A 19490-nucleotide genomic window follows, 5' to 3' on the forward strand; every position below is an offset into this window, starting at 1 on the left:
AAGTAACATACCATCAGAAGTTCTGTTCATCATGGGTGAGCCTCTGGACATGGTGTTTTGATAACTCACAGGGGTCCTCCGTGCACTGGTGTCATCGTAAATCCCAGGGCTCAGTTGTGCTTTGGGAGCTTCATGCAGTGTGGACCTAAGAACGGAGGGGCCAGAGCTTACCACTGACGTGTGCCGGGAACGCACGGGTTCGCCTGCTTTCACATCCTCATATTTTCCCCGTTCTACCACTTTTATGTTCTCTGGCACAATTTCCAGCGGAGGCATTCCACGGGATAGTTTGCTAGGCCCCGTGATTAAGGATTTGACATTGTGTTTGATGGCAGATTGACCTGAGTTGTTGTCAAACTTTATTGGTGTGCCCTAAAGGGAAAGAAACAAACATTACAGGTGGCAAAGTCATCTGGCTACTTTTCTATCTCAGGTCTACGTCTGGCCCATGGCAGTTACAGTTCACTGTGGTAACCTTTTTTTTGTCTGCTGGACATCTCAATCACAACCCCACTGATCCCAAGCTGCATACTTTCCCACATTCCACACTTCATGCTATGGACACAAGAAAACTTGATGATAAGAAGTACGCAAGGCCAGGCGCCATGGCTCACACCTATAATCCCAGCACTTTGGGAGGCTGAAGCGGGCATATCACCTGAGGTCGGGAGTTCGAGACCAGCCTGACCAACATGGAGAAACCCCATCTCTACTAAAAATACAAAATTAGCCGGGCGTGATGGTGGGCACCTATAATCTCAGCAACCCGGGAGGCTGGGGCAGGAGAATCGCTTGAACCCGGGAAGGAGAGGTTGCAGTGAGCCGAGATAGTGCCATTACACAAAGGCCAAGTGTGGTGACTCACACCTGTGATCCCACACTTTGAGATGCTGAGGTGGGCAGATCACTTGAGTTCAGGAGTTCAAGACCAGCCTTGGCAACATGGCAAAGCCCTGTCTCTACAAAAATTCTGGGTGTGGTGGTACATGCCTGTAGTCCTAGCTACTTGGAAGGCTGAGGTGGGAGGACTGCTTGAGCCCAGGAGGTTAAGGCTATAGTGAGCTGTGATCATACCACTGCACTCCAGCCTGGTCCACAGAGCCAAAAAAAAAAAAAAAAAAAAAGGTACAGGAAACTTTCACGTGTACTTCCAGGAGGTCTGACATCGTAAGAACCACTTATAATTATTAAGTCACACTTTTAAAAATGTTCCATAAATATCAGTTACTGACAAAAAGAGCCAAAACTTAGTTACCTGGGAAATGGAACCCTCAATTATCGGCCTTGTGCTCTGGACCACTTCTGGAGTTTTCCGACTTTCCTGAGTTAAAATATCTTGCCTTGGAATCTCATGAATGGAGCGCCCCATTTCTTTGATGGTGGTGATGCCATCGTATGGTTTTCCTTTGGTAATGGCGCCCTCAAACGCTCGTATGGGAGGACTTTCCCTTTTAATTTGTTTGGGATATTTCAGGCCATCTTCAAAGCTTTCAGTTGTTGCCCTTGGTGTCCCTTGAAAAAGAGTTCAGGAAACATTAAAATAAAGCTGATGGTTGCACAACAATGCCACGGAACTGTGCATTTAAAAATGGTTAAAATGGTAAATTTTGTTACACATATTTTAACATAATTTAAAATAATGCCTTGACATCTTGTAATTTCTAATTAATTTTCTATTTACAGTAGATCCTCTAATCAGTATTCATCAATCATTTCTTTAGGGTTGCTCAAGATATAATATTAATGCATCATTCATAATAGTCACAGAATGGTTCTTGCATAATAAAGATATCTCTATATTAAAAGACTAAGCAACTATCATCTTCCAATAAATTATGTAGCTTAGAGGCAGAAAAGTAATAACCAAGACTTTAATATTTCAAAAGGGAAAATATCTTGAAAAGCAGAAATACACTGTAAATTAATGTCAAACTGTTTTGCCAGGAAGGCAATTATAAATAAAAATGCAAAACAAGCAGAAAGTTTACCCTGCATTATGGAGCCAGACAATACAGTCCTTTCTTTGAGGTCAGAATGAGGACTCCCCCTGGGTAATGCTCGGCATATCAGCCCTTCCAAAACAAGAAAGCAATCAATTATTCAACATAACGTATATGTCAACTCACATATACTGAATGCTGTTCTTAAAGTATATGTTTTTGATAAATGCTCTATGAAGGAAGGAATGTCAATTTAAGTTTGTGAACTATCCAGAAGTAGCTAATATGACATCACACAGTCCTTTGTAAATATTTTCCTAAATAAAAAATGGCCACCAAAGGCATCTAATGAAAGGTTAAAAAGGAAAGATACCTTCAAAGTTAAATCTAAAATCCCAACACTTCTTTATCAAGAAGAAAGAAGATATAGGATTGGAAACCATTGCTTAGTTTTGAAATATACTTGCGATAAAGGGAAAACGGGAAATACAGATACCATAAAAATAGGGAAAATGTATTAAATGCAACATGCAAATTGAAACGAAAGAGTTGTAAATAACCTCCTAAGAAGTTTCACATTATTGTTGCTGATAAATATAAATCAAGGGTTAGAAATAACCATACACATTTACAGTGAAAGTGTGTGTGTGTGTTTAACAGAGAAAAATACAGCTCTTAGAGAATTACACAGGACTTACCCTGCTTTTAGTATTTCATCTAGCTTAAAATTGGTTGAGGCAGGTTAACATTTAAACAAAGTGGGCCATTAACAAAACAAAATCCTACTGATCGTGTACTGAAGGCATATCACATGAGCAGCACCAGTTCAGACGCCTGCCTCCAACCCTCACACAGTGTTAGGTACGATCCCTTAATTTACAGAGGAAGAAACAGGCTCAGAGGAATTCACCAGGGAAGGGTGAAACTGAAATTTAAATTCATGACTCTACCCATTACACCACTTTATCCATCTCACAATTCAAAAAGAAGTTCTCATAACAAATTTTACCTTTTTTAACTCACTTAGCTGAAACAGGAATAATCTGGAAATTGTAAGAGCATTCAAATATGAACATTCTAATAGTAACCTATGACCAATTATGCTTAATTTTTACCTCCTTCCATTGTTATGTGCCACTTTATGTATATAGATATAAAGTTAATATAAATATACATTTCAGGTGGAAATGATAAAAACTGCATACAACTTAATTCAACAATGCAAACTTACTATATAAAATTACATGTATCAAAATAACATTCTGAAAACAGTGCTTTACCCTCCAGCGGTGCTGATACAGGAGACTCCCTCATTGACATCCCTTGCTTTATATTTCCTTCCACTGATTCATAGCTTCTCTTTAAACTGATTTCATGAGCTGTTCTTGGACTCCTAGTCCCTTCTCGGGCATTCTTAATATCTACAGAATACACAAACAAGACTTGCTCAGACAGAGCACATGGTATACAATGTACAGTAAATAGGTTAATTTCATAGTCTATCTTATAAAAATAATAATATAAAAACTTGTCTTAACCTACAATAAAATCTGTGTGGATGATTCATAAAAATATTTTCATTCATTCAAATACGTTTATTGATGCCTACTGTGTGCTAGGCATAAGCTAGGCTTGCAGATGAGATTAACAAATTAAATCCCTTTCTGCATGAAACATACCCAATAGTGGTAGATACAGATTATGTTGTGCAATAAGCTATGAAAGGAGAAGTATAATGTGCTATGAAAATGCTAGGAGAGAAACCTAACACCTCCAGGTTCAGATAAGCCAGCTTAGAGGAAGCAATGTGTAAGCTGAGAATGAAGGATGAATAAGAGTTGTTCAAGTCAAAGGTAATAGGAGGAGAACGTACAGGCAGAATGAACAGTGAACACAAAGACCCCAAGGTGAGACACAGAATGGTACATTAAAAGAACGTAAGCTTGGTAACTGGCTAATGTGTAGAGTGGAGTTGGGAGGAAGAGTGTAGGGGAGGTAAACATAGAGTGAGAAAGGAAAAATCTGAAGAGTTAAGCTGGAAGCAGCTCCTGGAGGGGTGATAAAGCTAAGGCAGGGGCTTGCAGTTATCTCAAGGGTGATGGAAAAATCAATCAAGGAGTGATGTGGTACACACTTTGAATATGGGTGAGACTGAAGGTAGGGAGATGAGTTAGGTGGCTGCTGAGTTAAAGATGATGGTAAGAGTGGTGAATACAGAGTAATGGATGGATTCTAGACACTTTAGGAAAATGAACAGAAATGGCTTAGTGATTTGGTGGATGTGGAAAGAAACAGAGGTGTGTAGACCTCTGGTTTGGACAACGTACATTAATTATTAATTTCTTAACCCCAAAAACAAAATGTTAATCAAAATACGCCAGACATGTAAAGCAGAGGGAAATAAGAATGTTATCAAGCATTTTGCAGCATTTGGCACTATGTACACACATACTTTATTTCTTTGTATTGGAAGAGAAAAAGCATAGCTAATGACTACTCCAAGGTCACAGAGTCAGGTGCAAATAAGAACTCAAACTCAGTCAAAACTTTGGCTAATATTTCTATCACATTTGAGTCATTCTTAAAAAATACTACTACTGAGAAAATATAACTTAAGAATACATCTAAAAAATGTACATAGACATTAAAATAGTTTTATTAAGGAGTATTTAATATTCTTATCAAGATTATCAGAGTATTATCTACCCTCTAATTCTTAATTCATAAAACATGAATCTCTTCAAAATAAAAGTATTCTATTAAAGTTCAACAAAGGCTCTTTCCCTAAGCTAAACTGACCACAGTCGATAATCTTAGCTACCACCTATGGGACATTTAATATGAGCTCTGTGTTTTTAATTACTTTTCATTGACTGAGCTGATATTCACAAAATTCTCATGAGACAAGTATTACTAACCCCTTTTACTGAGAGAAAACATAGGCTCAGCAAAGATAAACTGACTTCCAGATAGCAGAAATGTGGGAAAACCCAAGCCTATGTTTTCAGCACATATTGTAATACTGGTTTTGGTACATACATACAATACTTACTATCATATGACAAGATATGTCCACTTTTGCCTTCATAAATAACATGGCCTTTGGATGCAGCTTCCTCTCTGCCTTTCTCAGGACTGCTGTCTTCAATGGGCATTCTAGAAATGGACCCCTTCACCAAAGCCTCTGTTGGTATGCCAGTCTGGGGCAGAGCTGGAGTGCCCTGCCATCAAATCAAGCATCAAATTAAGGAGTAACTCAAGTTTAGGGAAAACACAAGGTGTTCAGAAAATTTACCCTATCACAGAGTCAGGCTAATCTATAGCTTCAAAGAAGAAAGCACACGTACATGAAAGGAAATTACACATTGAATTTTTATCGACATGAAGACATCCTGTACCTTCATCCTTCAACTCAGCTACGTAACACTTAAAATTATGACAGGTATATTAGGTGAATCAACTTTGCTCCCACCTTCATGTGAGGACTCTATTACAGGACTTAACTCTCAGAAGTTTCTCTTAAGGACTGAAATCAAGTAAATGAAACAGCTTTTATTAGGTTGCTGCAAATGTAATTGCAGTTTTTGCATTGTTGAAATTTGCCGCTTGATACTAGAATACATTCTTAAATAAATGTGGTTATGTTCTTTTTTCTTTTGAATGTAGTTATGCTACATATCATTTTAATGTGCATTTGTCACTTTGTTTTTTTGTTAATGACTTATTACTTGCTATTTTATATTTATTTTAGACGATGAAAATGATGTTAGACAAAAAGCAAATTCAAGTGATTTTCTTATTCAAGTTCAAAATGGGTCGTAAAGCAGCGGAGACAATTCATAACATCAACAACGCATTTGGCCCAGGAACTGTTAACAAGCATACAGTGCAGTGGTGGTTCAAGAAGTTTTGCAAAGGGAAAAAGAGCCTTGAAGATGAGGAGCATATTGCCCGGCCATCAGAAGTTGACAACAACCAATTGAGAGCAATCACTGAAGCTGATCCTCTTACGACTACATGAGAAGTTGCCAAAGAACTCAACACCAACCATTCTATGGTTGTTCGGCTTTTGAAGCAAATTGGAAAAATGAAAAAGCTCAGTAAGTGGGTGCCTCGTGAGCTAAGCGAAAATTTTAAAAACTGTCTTTTTGAAGTGTTTTCTCCTATTCTAGGCAACAACAAACCATTTCTCAATCGGATCATGACATCCGATGAAAAGTAGATTTTAAGCCGGGCACGGGGGCTCATGCCTGTAATCCCAGCACTTTGGGAGGCCGAGGTGGGCGGATCACGAGGTCAGGAGATCGAGACTATCCTGGCTAACATGGTGAAACCCCGTCTCTACTAAAAATGCAAAAAATTAGCCGGGCGTGGTGGCGGGCGCCTGTAGTCCCAGCCACTCGGGAGGCTGAGGCAGGAGAATGGCGTGAACCCGGGAGGTGGAGCTTGCAGTGAGCCGAGATCACGCCACTGTACTCCAGCCTGGATGACAGAGTGAGACTCTGTCTCAAAAAAAAGAAAAAAAGAAAAAAAGAACAGTAGATTTTATACAAAAACTGGCGACAACCACCTCAGTGGCTGGACTGGGAAGAAGCTCCAAAACACTTCCCAAAGCCAAACTTGCACCAAAAAGAAGCAGTCTGTGTCCAGTCTGAGCCACTACAGCTTTCTGAATCCCCACAAAACCATTACATCTGACAAGTATGCTCAGCAAATGAATGAGATGCACTGAAAACTGCAATGCCTGCTGCCAGCACCTGTCAACAGAAATAGCCCAATTCTACATGACAACACCTGTGTCACACAACCAATGCTTCAAAAATTGAATGAATTGGGCTACGAAGTTTTGCCTCATCTGCCATATTTTCACCTGACCTCTCTCTCTAACACTTATTCAAGCATCTCGACTACTTTATGCAGGGAAAATTCTTCCACAACCAGCAGAATGCTTTCCATGGCTGGGTGTGGGGCTTAGGCCTGTAATCCCAGCACTTTGGGAGGCCTAGACGGGCGAATTACCTGAAGCCAGGAGTTCAAGACTAGCCTGGCCAACATGGCAAAAACCATCTCTACTAAAAATACAAAAATTAGCCAGGCATGGTTGTGCACGCCTGTTAATTCCAGCTACTTGGGTGGCTGAGGCAGGAGAATCACTTGAACCCTGGAGGCAGAGGCTGTAGTGAGCTGAGATGGCACCACGGCACTCCATACTCCAGCCTGGGCAACAGAGCAAGAGGGAGGGAGGGAGGGAGGGAGGGAGGGAGGGAGGGAGGAAGGGAGGAAGGAAGGAAGGAAGGAAGGAAGGAAGGAAGGAAGGAAGGAAGGAAGGAAGGAGCGAGCTTTCCAAGAGTTTGTCGAATCTCGAAGCATGTATTTTTATGTTACAGGAATAAACAAGATTATTTCTCATTGGCAAAAATGTGTGGATTGTAATGGTTCCTATTTTGATAAATAAAGATGTGTCTGAGCCTAGTTGTAATGATTTAAAATTCACAGTCTGAAATTGCATCTTCGCACCAACCTAATATAAATTTTCTAATAAAAATAAGATGATAAAGTAAGTTTTAAATTTAGAGTACTACAACTTTCTCTCAAAATTCTCTCAAATTTAGAGTACTACAACTTTCTCTCAGATATGAGGGTCTCTCAAATTGTGATATGAGGGAAAAATAACTTTCAAATATGAAACTGACTACTAGGTTGTTAGGCCGTTGGATGCCTCCGTGTTGTGACACTGATTCAGTTTAGGGCAGGTTATCTACATTTTCACCATCATCAGTCCTCCTCTGGGTTGCCAATGACCATGATTCTTTTTACCGTTCCTTTAAGCAGCGAGCCCTTCCTTCAAGGAAAATTGTTCATAGAACCTAATACGTAGAGCATTTTGTGAGAGAGAACAGCTTGCCGTAAAATAGGAGTTAGAGGCCTAGACTGAGTTTACTCACACATTTAGGGTCACCACGATGAGTACTGCTAAAACCCTAGAGAGCAAAATCTGATACCATATGCTTAAGAAAAGCGATAAAAGACATACATTTACTTGTCTAGTCATTAAGTGAACTCATTAGTAAATATCTAGAAATCCTTAACACCCACTTCAGAAGTACTCATCTCAAATGCACAAACAGACTGTAAAACAAACAGATAAAATTTAGTCCCCTTTGGCCCAGTTCATACTGTCTTTCTTCCCATAGTTTGGATACCAGAGTGAAGAGAAAGAATAAAACATATAGGCCCATTTACTTTCCTCTGTCCGTATTAAAGTATTAGCTTGCTGTAAAAACAGAAACACACTGACGAAATATAAAAGGAGACTTTTTTGAGATGGAGTCTTGCTCTGCCACCCAGGCTGGAGTGAGGTGGCACAATCTTGGCTCACTACAACCACCGCCTCCCAGGTTCAAACAATTCTCCTGCCTCAGCCTCCTGAATAGCTGGGATTACAGGCGCACACCACTAGGCCCGCCTAATTTTTGTATTTTTAGTAGAGATGGGGTTTCACCATATTGGTCAGGCTGGTCTCAAACTCCTGACCTCATGATCCACTCGCCTTGGCCTCCCAAAGTGCTGGGATTACAGGCGTGAGCCACCGCGCCCGGCCTAAAAAGAGAGATTTTAGGAGTCAGTATGTAACTTTCTTTTCTTCTGTTTTTAACTTATCCACTCAAGGAAGTAGCATGTAAACTACATTTCAGAAAGAAATCACCTGTGAACCTCATTAAAATGGTGATTTTAATTCACATGATCTAGAGTGGGGACTGACATTTCTGCATTATTCTAGCAAGCTTCCCAGTGATGCCAATGCTCTGGTGCACAAACCACACTTGGCCAGCAAAGCCCTAGCCGAATCAGTGAAGGGCTTGGGAAAACACAGATTGCCAGCCTCCACCAACGAGGGTTGGGTTTCAGTAAATCTGGGGTAAGCCCTGAGAATTTATATGTGTAGCAATTTTCTAGGTGATTCTGATGCTACTGGTGTGGGGAATCATACTCTGAGAACAACTGTCCTATAGAACAGGAACTAGACAAAGAAAAAACTTGTGACAATGAATGAACACTTTAGAAAATGCAAGGCACAGGTTTCTGTTTACAATGATTTCCCAACACAGAATTTTCCCTCTTATGCGTATACATAAAGAGGCTAAGAACTTTTTAAATATCAAGTTAAAATTAACAACTAACTGAGAGAAACTGTATTAATCAAAACTAGTGATTTATTTAGCCCAAAACTGGAAGATTTTTGGTGCTTTTGTTAATGCCATCCACATTTCCTGGTTTAGCATTAGATTCTAACAAGGCAGCTCACATACTGAGATTCTAGAACTACCTCTCCACAGGGGCAAAAGTAAGCAAATAATTTGTAATGGTTTTCTTCTCAATTTCTATCTAGGCTAAACACATGATAAAAGCTTTTCCAGGAAGACAATAACAGCTGCATCAATTAGAACATATTTCTTCTTCCAATTTGCAAATAAGTGACCTTTTCAAATGAACCAAAGTATACATAATATAGCTTCCAGTCAAAATGATCACATTAACATCTCTGTGCAGACAGTCTGTAGATCTAGGTTTTATTACCATTGAGACCCTGTCCCATAATGCAGAAAAATGAATTTAAGTCACAAAGTAGCCAAAGTGCTAAGAATTATTTATCATTTTTTCCTGAGCTTTTGTTGAGTATATCAGAGATGATCATAACTAACCTGAGTGATAGAGCCCCGTAGGGATGGAATGCTCTCCACTGAAATTTTGCTGGTTGGAGTTCCCCGAGTTATACTTCCTTCTTGTATGGCTCCTGCGGTACCTGAATACAAACAAAGTTATTAGCAAATTACACCCCCGGACCCTGCCCCAAAACACAAAAAAACAGCCCCTACTTGGATAGAACTCAACTAAGAAGAAAAGAAAAAAGCAGCACAAAACCCATCATGTTTGTTTTATTAAAATGTACTTCCAAAATAATACTAAAGAAATGCTGAAACATGGAACCTCAAAGTTTTAAAATGACTTTTACATGGAAAGAAAACAAATTTAGAATTTAAAGACTATAGTTTAAAAAGCCCATCATTAAAATATACTAATAACTTACTTTAATAAATTTACTGGGAACAAAAGTTTAATATTTCTGCCAAACAGCATGTTTTACCTCTGACTACACCTTCATGTTGGGCCCTGACCAATAGACCCTCAGGTTGTGAGTTTTGGCTTCGGGGAGAAAATTCTTCCTGCTTGATGTAGGGCAAAGTAGCTGTGGAAAGGCAGAGAAACATGAAGCAATCCAGTACTAAATTACTGGCTGTGATGCTACAAACGTAGATGCATTATGACTGTATTAACTCACTGACCTGATTTGGCAGATTCCTGTTGCCGTGGCAGTCCAAGAGAGATAGATCCCACTGAGGGCTTGGGTGTTTCTTGAGTGTAGGAAGCCTGATTATGAGAAGTCAAATAAGTGCCTGGTGTTCCCTAAAAAAAAAAAAAAAATTTAAAGATTAAACAAACATTGTTTTTTCACAAGGTCAATTTCACAAACTCAGCATTCCCATTTCGGTTTTAAAAAAAAAGTTACACCCCTTCTACCCAAAACTAAGAATAGTTTTTGTGAAGCAAGATAATCTTCATCGTAGATTGCTTAAATTTAAAAAAATTTTAAGGGGAGTAGGATATGTCTTCTAAAATTACCATACATTACATGTACATAGTATTTACTATTAATAAATTACATAAATAAAGCACTAAGACATTGCAATAAAAATGTAAGCTACTATTATTAATATTCACTCCTACTAAAAATGCTATGGAGAGTGGTATCAGCAAATACAGCAAAGTAATAAGGACTTCCAAAAACTCTCTTCCATAAAAGCAACAAGAAAACCTGCAAACGTTTTAAGAATCAACCTTTTTTTTTTTTTCTTTTTTTTTGAGATAGAGGTTTGCTCTATCACCCAGGCTGGAGTGCAGTGCAGCGATCTCAGCTCACTGCAACCTCCACCTCCCAGTCTCAAGCAATGTAAGAATCGACTTTTAAAGAACCCTGGAAATTAACCAAAGGCTTGTAGAAATCTGGAAACATTTATTTAAAAAAGAAAAAAAAAAAACCTGAATCTAGGTAAAAACAATGGGCTTTGTGGCATTTTAACCTGTTCCATTCTCATTCTCCTGATTAAGCTCTATGGTAGTGTTGAAAACCAAAAGCCCACAATCATAGTGCAAACCAGCTGCCTGGCACCCTCTAGAAGGGAAAGAGCAAGGCTGGAGCTCCTTACAAGCCTAATTCCCAGATAACTGTCATTGTCTGACTTGTCTGCTGGTTCTCTGGGAGACTCCATTCACAAAGGTGTCTTTATTTGACCTGACTGGAGTGGGAGAGGAGGTGCAGGCTTGTCAAAAACAATCAGAGGCAACTGATTAACTTCTCCACTGCCTGAGACAGAAGATCACAGCCAGGGTAAACAACAGGCTAACCAAAACACTTAAAAGGAAAAGCCAGGGAATGAGATGTCCATGGGGGTCTGAAAAGCTCCAACATATTCCCTAGAACCTAGAATGCTACATGTATGTGCAAGGCTATGGATATGCCTAGGAAAGACATGGGAAGACCCCATGCTCTCAACTCAGGCTGTCCTTAAGGCTCTGCACGCCAGGAAGTAAAGACTAAGGCAAAGCTATCAAGTGCCCAACACACAAAGAGCACCCCTCAGCAAAGACTGATTTTACTGATTTTAGACATTTAAGGGAATCTGTCTAATCATTAGCTGATCACTAAGTTCATCAGACCTCAGTGGCCACACATAACAATACAGACTTTACAGAATTAGTTAAGAAAAGTCACTAAGCAAATAATAACAGCCAATTACAGAAACAAGAAGCCCTGAAAAGTGGGGGGGGCGCGGGGGGATTCAAGTTCCAGAGTTGCTACATTATATATAATGTCCAGTTTTTGACCCAAAATTATAAGATATGCAAAGAAACATGAAAATGTGAGCTATACATACAAAACAGATCAGGGAACAGAAACTAAAGTAAGACTTTAAATCAGCTATTATAAATATATTCCAAGAACTAAAATGAACCATGTCTAAATTAAAGGAGGCCAGGTGCAGTGGCCTGCCTTCTTGAATCCTTACACTTTGGGAAACCCAGCAGGAGGATCACTTGAGGCCAAGAGTCTGAGAACAGCCTTAACAATATATTAAGACTCTGTCTCTACAAAAAAATTAAAAAAAAATTAAAAGCCAAGGCACAGTGGTGCATGCCTGTAGTTCCAGCTACTCAGGATGCTAAGGCAAGATTGTTTGGGCCTGGGAGACTGATCCTGCAGTGAGCTAAGATCATGCCACTGCACTCCAGCCTGAGCAACAGAATTACTCCAGGAGATAGAAAAAGAAAAAAAAAAAAGAAAGTACAAGAATGATATTTCACCAGATAGAGAATACCAACAAAGAGAAAGAAATCATTAAAAAGAACAAAATAGAAATTCTGGAGCTAAAAAAATATAAGAACTAGGGGTGAAGGTGGGTCTCAACAAACTAAGAATGGAAGGAAACATCTTCAATATGATGAAAGACATCCATGAAAAACTTAACATTTTGCCTAACAGTGAAATACTGAATGCCTTCCTTCTAAGATGAGCAACAAGAAATGCATGTCCATGTTTACCAATTCACTATTTAGCATTCCTGTATCAAGACCATCCTGGCCAACATGGTGAAACCCCGTCTCTACTAAAAATACAAAAAAATTAGCTGGACAGGGTGGCACATGACTGTAGTCTCAGCTACTTGGGAGGCTGAGGCTGGAGGATCGCTTGAACCTGGGAGGCAGGGGTTGCAGTGAGCCAAGATCGCGTCACTGCACTCCAGCCTGAGCAACAGAGCAAGACTCTGTCTCAGAAAAAAAAAAAAAAATCCTAACTACTCGGAAGGCTGAGGTGGGAGGATCGCTTGAGCCCAGGAGTTGGAGGCTACAGTGAGCTATGATCACACCACTGCAGAGCAAGACTTTGTTAAAAAATTTAAAAAAAATAAAAAAAAACATTTAAAGGAATCAGCCAAATATAAATCAAACAAAACATGTACAAATCTCTAAAGTGAAAACTTTAAAGCACTGCTGAGAGATACAGATAAATGAAAAGATATACAAGTTCATGGATTAGAAGATTCGATGTTAAGATATCCACTTCTACCCCAAATTGATCTATAGATTTAATACAATTCCAACAAAAATCCCAGCAGATGGGTGGTTTCTGGTTTTGTTTTGTTTTGTTTTGTTTGGTCTTTTAAACCGTAAACTATGATTTGAAGCATTCTCAGATGTTTGGGGGGCAACATCTTCTTAAAATGGGTCCCTGTGCTTGCCTTCTGGGGAGGCAGTGCTGAGCAGGTGAATCATAAAGCATTTACGCATATGTTATATGCCCACTGCACCCACCTCTTCCCCACAACCTTTGCCTCTTGGGTGGTTTGTGCTACTTTCCCCTTACTTTGCTACATTTCTAGAGTTAAGTTGGTTTTACTTACAAGATTCATGTTTAGGGGGAAAAATAAAACTCTCCCTTAAAACATATTTCTACTCCTCCTGCAAATAAAATAAATGAAGTGGGGAAAGGACAGGACAGAACAGGACAGGACAGGACAGGACAGGACAGGAAAGGAAAGGAAAGGAAAGGAAAGGAAAGGAAAGGAAAGGGAGGAGGAGGAGGAGGAAGAAGAGAAAGAGAAGGAGAAGGAGGAGAAGGAGAAGAAGGAAAAGAGAAAATTTTTTTCTTTAAGTAGACTGACAGATTGTTTCAGCCTCTGCTGCTGCCAGGTGCCCATGAAAAAGTGGGGGCAAAAAAAAAAAAAAAAGAACAGGTTCTGAAGCTCACCCTTGACTGAACCTACCCCATAGATGTTGCTGCCAAATGTTAGCAGTTTCTCCAAGACAGAATTAAAGTGAATGGAAAAGCTGGGAATCTTGGTGGAGGGGTAGTAACTATTGAAAGGAGCAAGAATACAAGCACCGTAACTTCTGAGGTGCCTTTTTCCAAAGGGTATTTGAAATAGCTCACCAAAAAATATCTGAAGAGTAAGCTATGTGATTGGTGTGCATAGCTGCTAACAGCAAAGAGAATTTCGGATTATGTTACTTCCAAATTAATCAGGACAAAGAAGAGAAGGAAGATGAGGATTAAAACTCATTTACCTGGAATTTTTTGTATGAGTCCTTGAATAAAACTTGGGAACCAAAAAAAGTGTGGGAGACAGAAATTGTTAAGCTGATTATATAATTTATATGAAAATGCAAAAGGCATCAAATAGCCAAAACAATCTTGAAAAACAAAAACACCAAAGACTTATACTACATGATTTCAGTACTTACAATAAAGCTATAGTAATCAAGACTGTGGTACTGACAAAAGGATGAAAAAGTACATCCATGGAACAGCATGGAGACAATGCAGAAACAGAACCATATATACTGTCAAACGATTTCTAACAAAGGAACTAAAGCGATCAAAGGAGTAAAAGACTTTTCAATTGGTGCTATTTTCTACTAGAAATTTACATAAAGATGAATGTTAATCCTGACCTCATACTATACACAAAAATTAATTTGATTCTGGTCATGGTCCTCAATATAAAAGCCAAAATTATAAAGCTTTCAGAAGAAAAAAACAGGCAAAATCTCACAACCTTGGAGCAAGCAAAGATTTCTTAGCAAAATAAAATTAATCATAGGAGAAAAAAGTGTGTATATATATTTAGACGACATAAAAATTTGCAACTTCTGCTCATCAAAATACCAGTAAGAAAACAGACAAAAAACAGAGAAAATATTTGTAATACATACATCTAACAGAGAACTTTCAACCATAATAAAGACCTACAACACAGTATCAAAAAGACTCAGTAGAAAGAGATAATCAGACTTAAATAGTCACTTCAAAGGTGTACAAATGGCCAATAAGCACATGAAAAGTGCCCAACACTGTTTGTTGTCAGGGAAATGTGAAATACAACCACAATAAGATATTATTACACACCAAGTATGACTAAAATGACCAAGACTTGACAACATGAAATGAAGCAATCATGTCTCGTACATTGCTAGTGGCAGCATAAAACTGTAGAACCGCTCTGGAAAAGTATAAAACATACATAAACCTAGTAATTCCACTGCCAGGTAACTGTACAAGAAAAATAAAAACATATGTCCACAAAGAACCCATTACAAGAATGCCCAGCTTTATTCATAGCTGCCAAAAACTGGAAACAGCTCAGGTTTTCATCAACAGGAGACTGGATAAACAAACTGGTATTACTCAGCAATAAAAAGGAAAAAACTACTGATTACATAAAACCCTGGACGAATTCCCTAAAACCATTATGCTGAGTTAAAGAAGACAGATGCAAAACAGTACACCATGTTTGATTCCATTCACAGGAAGTTCTAGAAAAGGCAAAACTAATCTACAACAATAGGAAGTCGAATAGTGGTTGCTTCAGGAAGTGGGAGGGGAGATGGGCTGGGAAGGAACATGAGAAAACTTTCTGAAGGGAAGAAGTGTTCAATAAGTTGACAGGGGTGTGACCACTGATATCCATGTTAATCAAAACTGATGGAACTGTTAAGACCAGACCATATCTCAATTTTTTAAAAACTAATGAACCAGGAAAAAGATTTAGTGGCCAAAGTCAGAATAAATTATAATATTAACCACCTACAATTTAATATTTAGAGCCTTTATCATAGATTAGTGAACAAATATTCTACTGTTTGAAACTAAGTTTAAAACTCGGTAAGTTTAGAGTGATGTAAATTAAACTAGGTGGTATGCCAAGTGCCAAGTGTAATTAAATGGGTGGTATGCCATGACTACTCAATCTGGGTACATAACTCACTGAAAGTTCTGATTTGTGGCAAAAGTATAGTGACTGCTGCATTTTCTGGTCATTATCTCTTGAAATTTCATATTCAGACAGATTATTATTTATTAGTACTCTGACAAATCAGTGCAAGAAGGAGGGACAAGTTTTAACAAAGCCATATTCAACAAGAAATCTACTGTAAAGAGAAGTCGTTTCACCTGTGAGATGGAGCCTCCCATTATAAAAGATGGTTTTTCTGAAGCCACTGTGGTTTTGGATGACGGGATGAGAGGGGGCGGTGGCCTGGTTGGTCGAGTTGTTGGAAGCCGAACGCCTTCAGGGAGATTAGTTATCACTTGATGTGGAGCAGGCTGAAGGACTTTTAAAAGGAAAGAAAAATCATTTTATAATAGTCCATTTCCTAGTTTACAACAGGTTACCTCTCTCAGTCATTCCTGAATTTTTAAATCACAAATTAAAAAATGCAACATGAAACCAACAATGAACATTTCTATTTAAAATTTCTCATTCACGTAAGCCTGTATACATATTTAAGTCACAAATACTATTTGTGGGGTTGAAATGTTCAACTCTCTTTCAAACCAGAGCTTCCAAGCTGATGCTCCTTCCAAACTACTTCTGCTTAGCAGAGCAAACATCAGTCTTCAAATATTTCTCTCTCGCCACCACTCTTAGGGTACTTCTTAAGAACAGCTGATAACACTACTTCATAGAATGCACACACATGACTGACAACCAGTTATACATCCTTTTCGCATCTTGCACATTTTGAGAAACATTTACTGATTCCGGCTCTCACAGAACACTTGAATTTTGGGGATGGGGAGATCTCAAGAATTTTACAAATTCATGTACTCTTCTTAAAGGAAGAGCCAGTCAATGTCACAGTATAAATGTGTGAACACAAATTTCCCAGTGGCCCAGTGAACTCAGCTAAATACAATTGATGATGGAATGCAGAGAAACAAAGTCATTTTGAAACAGCAAGGACATGTCCTGGAAGAGCAGTTCATTCACGAGATTAAACCGCCCACGTGGAACATGTGTGGGTGGATGGTCAGCAGCCACTGCACAGAGGAGTGATATTTACCTGGCGGGACACTATAGCGGGCTGCACTCATATCAGGCTGTGGAGCGGCTTTACTGACTTCTCTTGGAGAAAGCCTACACGGTGAGGCTGACCTTGCTGCAGTATTGTGCATCTGTGCTTCCTGTTCTAGAGCACGTTTGACCTCAGCATAAGGCATATAGGCGACTGATTTTCCTATGAAAGTTAAAGTTATCAAAATAAGGGAAGAACCCCAAATTAAAATAGTAAGTGTGAAAGGACCAAGCCCACACCATCCAGGGGCAGATCCAACTATATTACTAACATTAAAGTCTAAAATTCCTGGGGGCAAAATCCACCCACAGAGAAGTTAAGAAATCCTCTAACTCTAAATCTTCTGTGTATCCTCAAATACTCATTTACGAGTTTTCCCTTTAAAGGACCAAGAACTTCTCTTTCCTCTTAAGGAGAATCAAGTGTTTTCACATGCAATAAAATCACAACAGGGAAATATCAGATTATCAAGCAATTCTGTTAATTCAAATCTGGCCTGACTGCAGGTTATTAGCTTTGCGAGGATTTCACGACTCTTATAATTAGCCTGTTGAAGCTCACTCCATGATAATATGCACAGAAATAAATTTAATTAAGAAATGGAAGAAGGCTTTCAAAAGATGCAGATCAAACTAATCCAAAAATCCTATATAAGCTTATCAAAACCATGAATATAACTACAATAATACTAATTAAAATTATTTATCACGTAAGTTACCTCCACATAAAGCATAAAGAAACTTTAAACATTTTAAAGGGCATGCCAGAAATGCAGTCATATTAAGAGTTTAAAATATATAGTTTCTTTTTAAAATGAAATTAATATCTGTAATTTTTGAAAATCCAAAAAGCACAAAGTAAAACTCATTTGTAACCCTGACTACTTAGATTTGTAGCATTTTAATGTCTGTCAGAATAAATTCCCACACATTTTATTTATTATTTTCACTACCTAGTTGTATCCATTTATCTTTCCTGGTAAATCTAAATTTAAAATGTCCCCAAACAACTGGAATTTTCATCAGACTTGTATTAAATTTATGAATAAATACAGAAGACCTGACATTTTATAATAATGAGTTTTCTAGTTGAGAAATCTTGTTTTTGTCAGATAGGTCCATACATTGCTTGTTAAAAATTATTCCTAGATGTGTCATATTGGTAAGAAAACCATCTCTTTCACATATATGGGTTTATATAAATAAACCTGATTACTGCAGACATACAGGAAAGATGCGGATTTCTGTGTAATATTTTTTTCTGAGAAACTAATGAACTTTCTTTTTAGCTCTAATAACTTTTCAGTTGATTCTTTTAGGCTTTTAGGTGAATAATCTTATCCTATAAATAATTTGTCTTTTCCCTTCAAATACCTAAACCTCTTATTTCCTTACTACACTATTTTTTGTAATCATTTACTAAGGTGCTTTTAAAAATCAGAAACAATTACAAAAATATGAACTAATATTCAAGTGCTAGGCAGGGTGCATTACATATATTATCTATTTAGCCCTCAAGACCAATGTGATTATTAATACCATTTTACAGATGAGGAAACTGAGGCTCAGAAAAATCACATCTAATTGCCCAACCAAGGTCTACCAGGGATTTTTTTTAAAGCAGCATAATTACAGACCATTAGCTCTAAACCACAGGGCAATAGTGTCTCACTAAAGGACGGGGTGTTGAATTTCAGATGTCTCTGGGGTATCCATCAAGATGACGGTACTTTTTCCTTCTATGACACATTAATATAATGAATTAGAGTAAGTGTCCTAATACTGAGTAAACAGATTTATGAAATAACCCAACTCCAAAAGAAAATCACCACTTCTTTCCTAGAGAATTTAATATGACAATGTATTAAAAATCCAATGTCTAATTATTTTACCATTTCCAGTAAGTTTATAACTATGTTTAAAAAACAAAAAATCCACTGGTCAAAGTAGGTTTTTTGTTTTTGTTTTTGTTTTTTTGAGACAGAGTCTTGCTCTGTCTCCCAGGCTGGAGTGCAGTGGCACAATCTCGGCTCACTGCAACCTCCGTCTCCCGGGTTCACGCCATTCTCCTGCCTCAGCCTCCCAAGTAGCTGGGATTACAGGGGCCCGCCATCACGCCTAGCTAACTTTTTGTATTTTTAGTAGAGACGGGGTTTCACCGTGTTAGCCAGGATGGTCTCGATCTCCTGACCTTGTGATCCACCCGCCTCGGCCTCCCAAAGTGCTAGGATTACAGGCGTGAGCCACCGTGCCCGGCCTTTTTTTTTTTCAAATGATGGAAATTTGGATGGTTCTAAACACAGCTATTTAAATTACCGTGTACCCGGAGCAGGAAAAGAAAAACAGCAACAGCAACAAAATAAACATGCAACAAACTAGGGTCAGTTACAAAGAAGCATTAACTCTTTTTTTGTTTGTTTGTTTGTATTTATTTATTTATTTATTTTGAGACGGAGTCTGGCTCTGTCACCCAGGTTGGAGTGCAGTGGCGTGATCTCGGCTCACTGCAAGCTCCGCCTCCCGGGTCCACACCATTCTCCTGCCTCAGCCTCCTGAGTAGCTGGGACCACAGGTGCCC

At 38.6% G+C, this 19490-nt stretch overlaps 1 protein-coding gene across 14 annotated transcripts in view; it reads right to left on the reverse strand.

The window, feature by feature from the left end:
- The window catches only part of NCOR1 (nuclear receptor corepressor 1), a 186426-nt gene that overhangs the window by 41601 nt on the left and 125335 nt on the right, over positions 1-19490 (reverse strand). For all 14 annotated transcript variants that reach the window (XR_002517843.2, XM_021928189.2, XM_021928193.2 and 11 more), the window contains 9 exons: positions 16009-16169; positions 10286-10406; positions 10087-10188; positions 9644-9744; positions 4993-5161; positions 3221-3361; positions 1989-2072; positions 1256-1512; positions 12-372 (listed from right to left, as the gene is read on the reverse strand). Coding sequence is in view for 13 of the 14 variants with exons in the window: in XM_021928189.2 (XP_021783881.2) it covers positions 12-372; positions 1256-1512; positions 1989-2072; positions 3221-3361; positions 4993-5161; positions 9644-9744; positions 10087-10188; positions 10286-10406; positions 16009-16169 (1497 nt within the window). In the remaining variant the exon portion in view is untranslated. The remainder of the gene's footprint in view (positions 1-11; positions 373-1255; positions 1513-1988; positions 2073-3220; positions 3362-4992; positions 5162-9643; positions 9745-10086; positions 10189-10285; positions 10407-16008; positions 16170-19490) is intronic.

The sequence above is a fragment of the Papio anubis genome, chromosome 17, assembly GCF_008728515.1.
Source record: "Papio anubis isolate 15944 chromosome 17, Panubis1.0, whole genome shotgun sequence".
In the NCBI taxonomy this organism is placed as follows: Eukaryota; Metazoa; Chordata; class Mammalia; order Primates; family Cercopithecidae; genus Papio; species Papio anubis.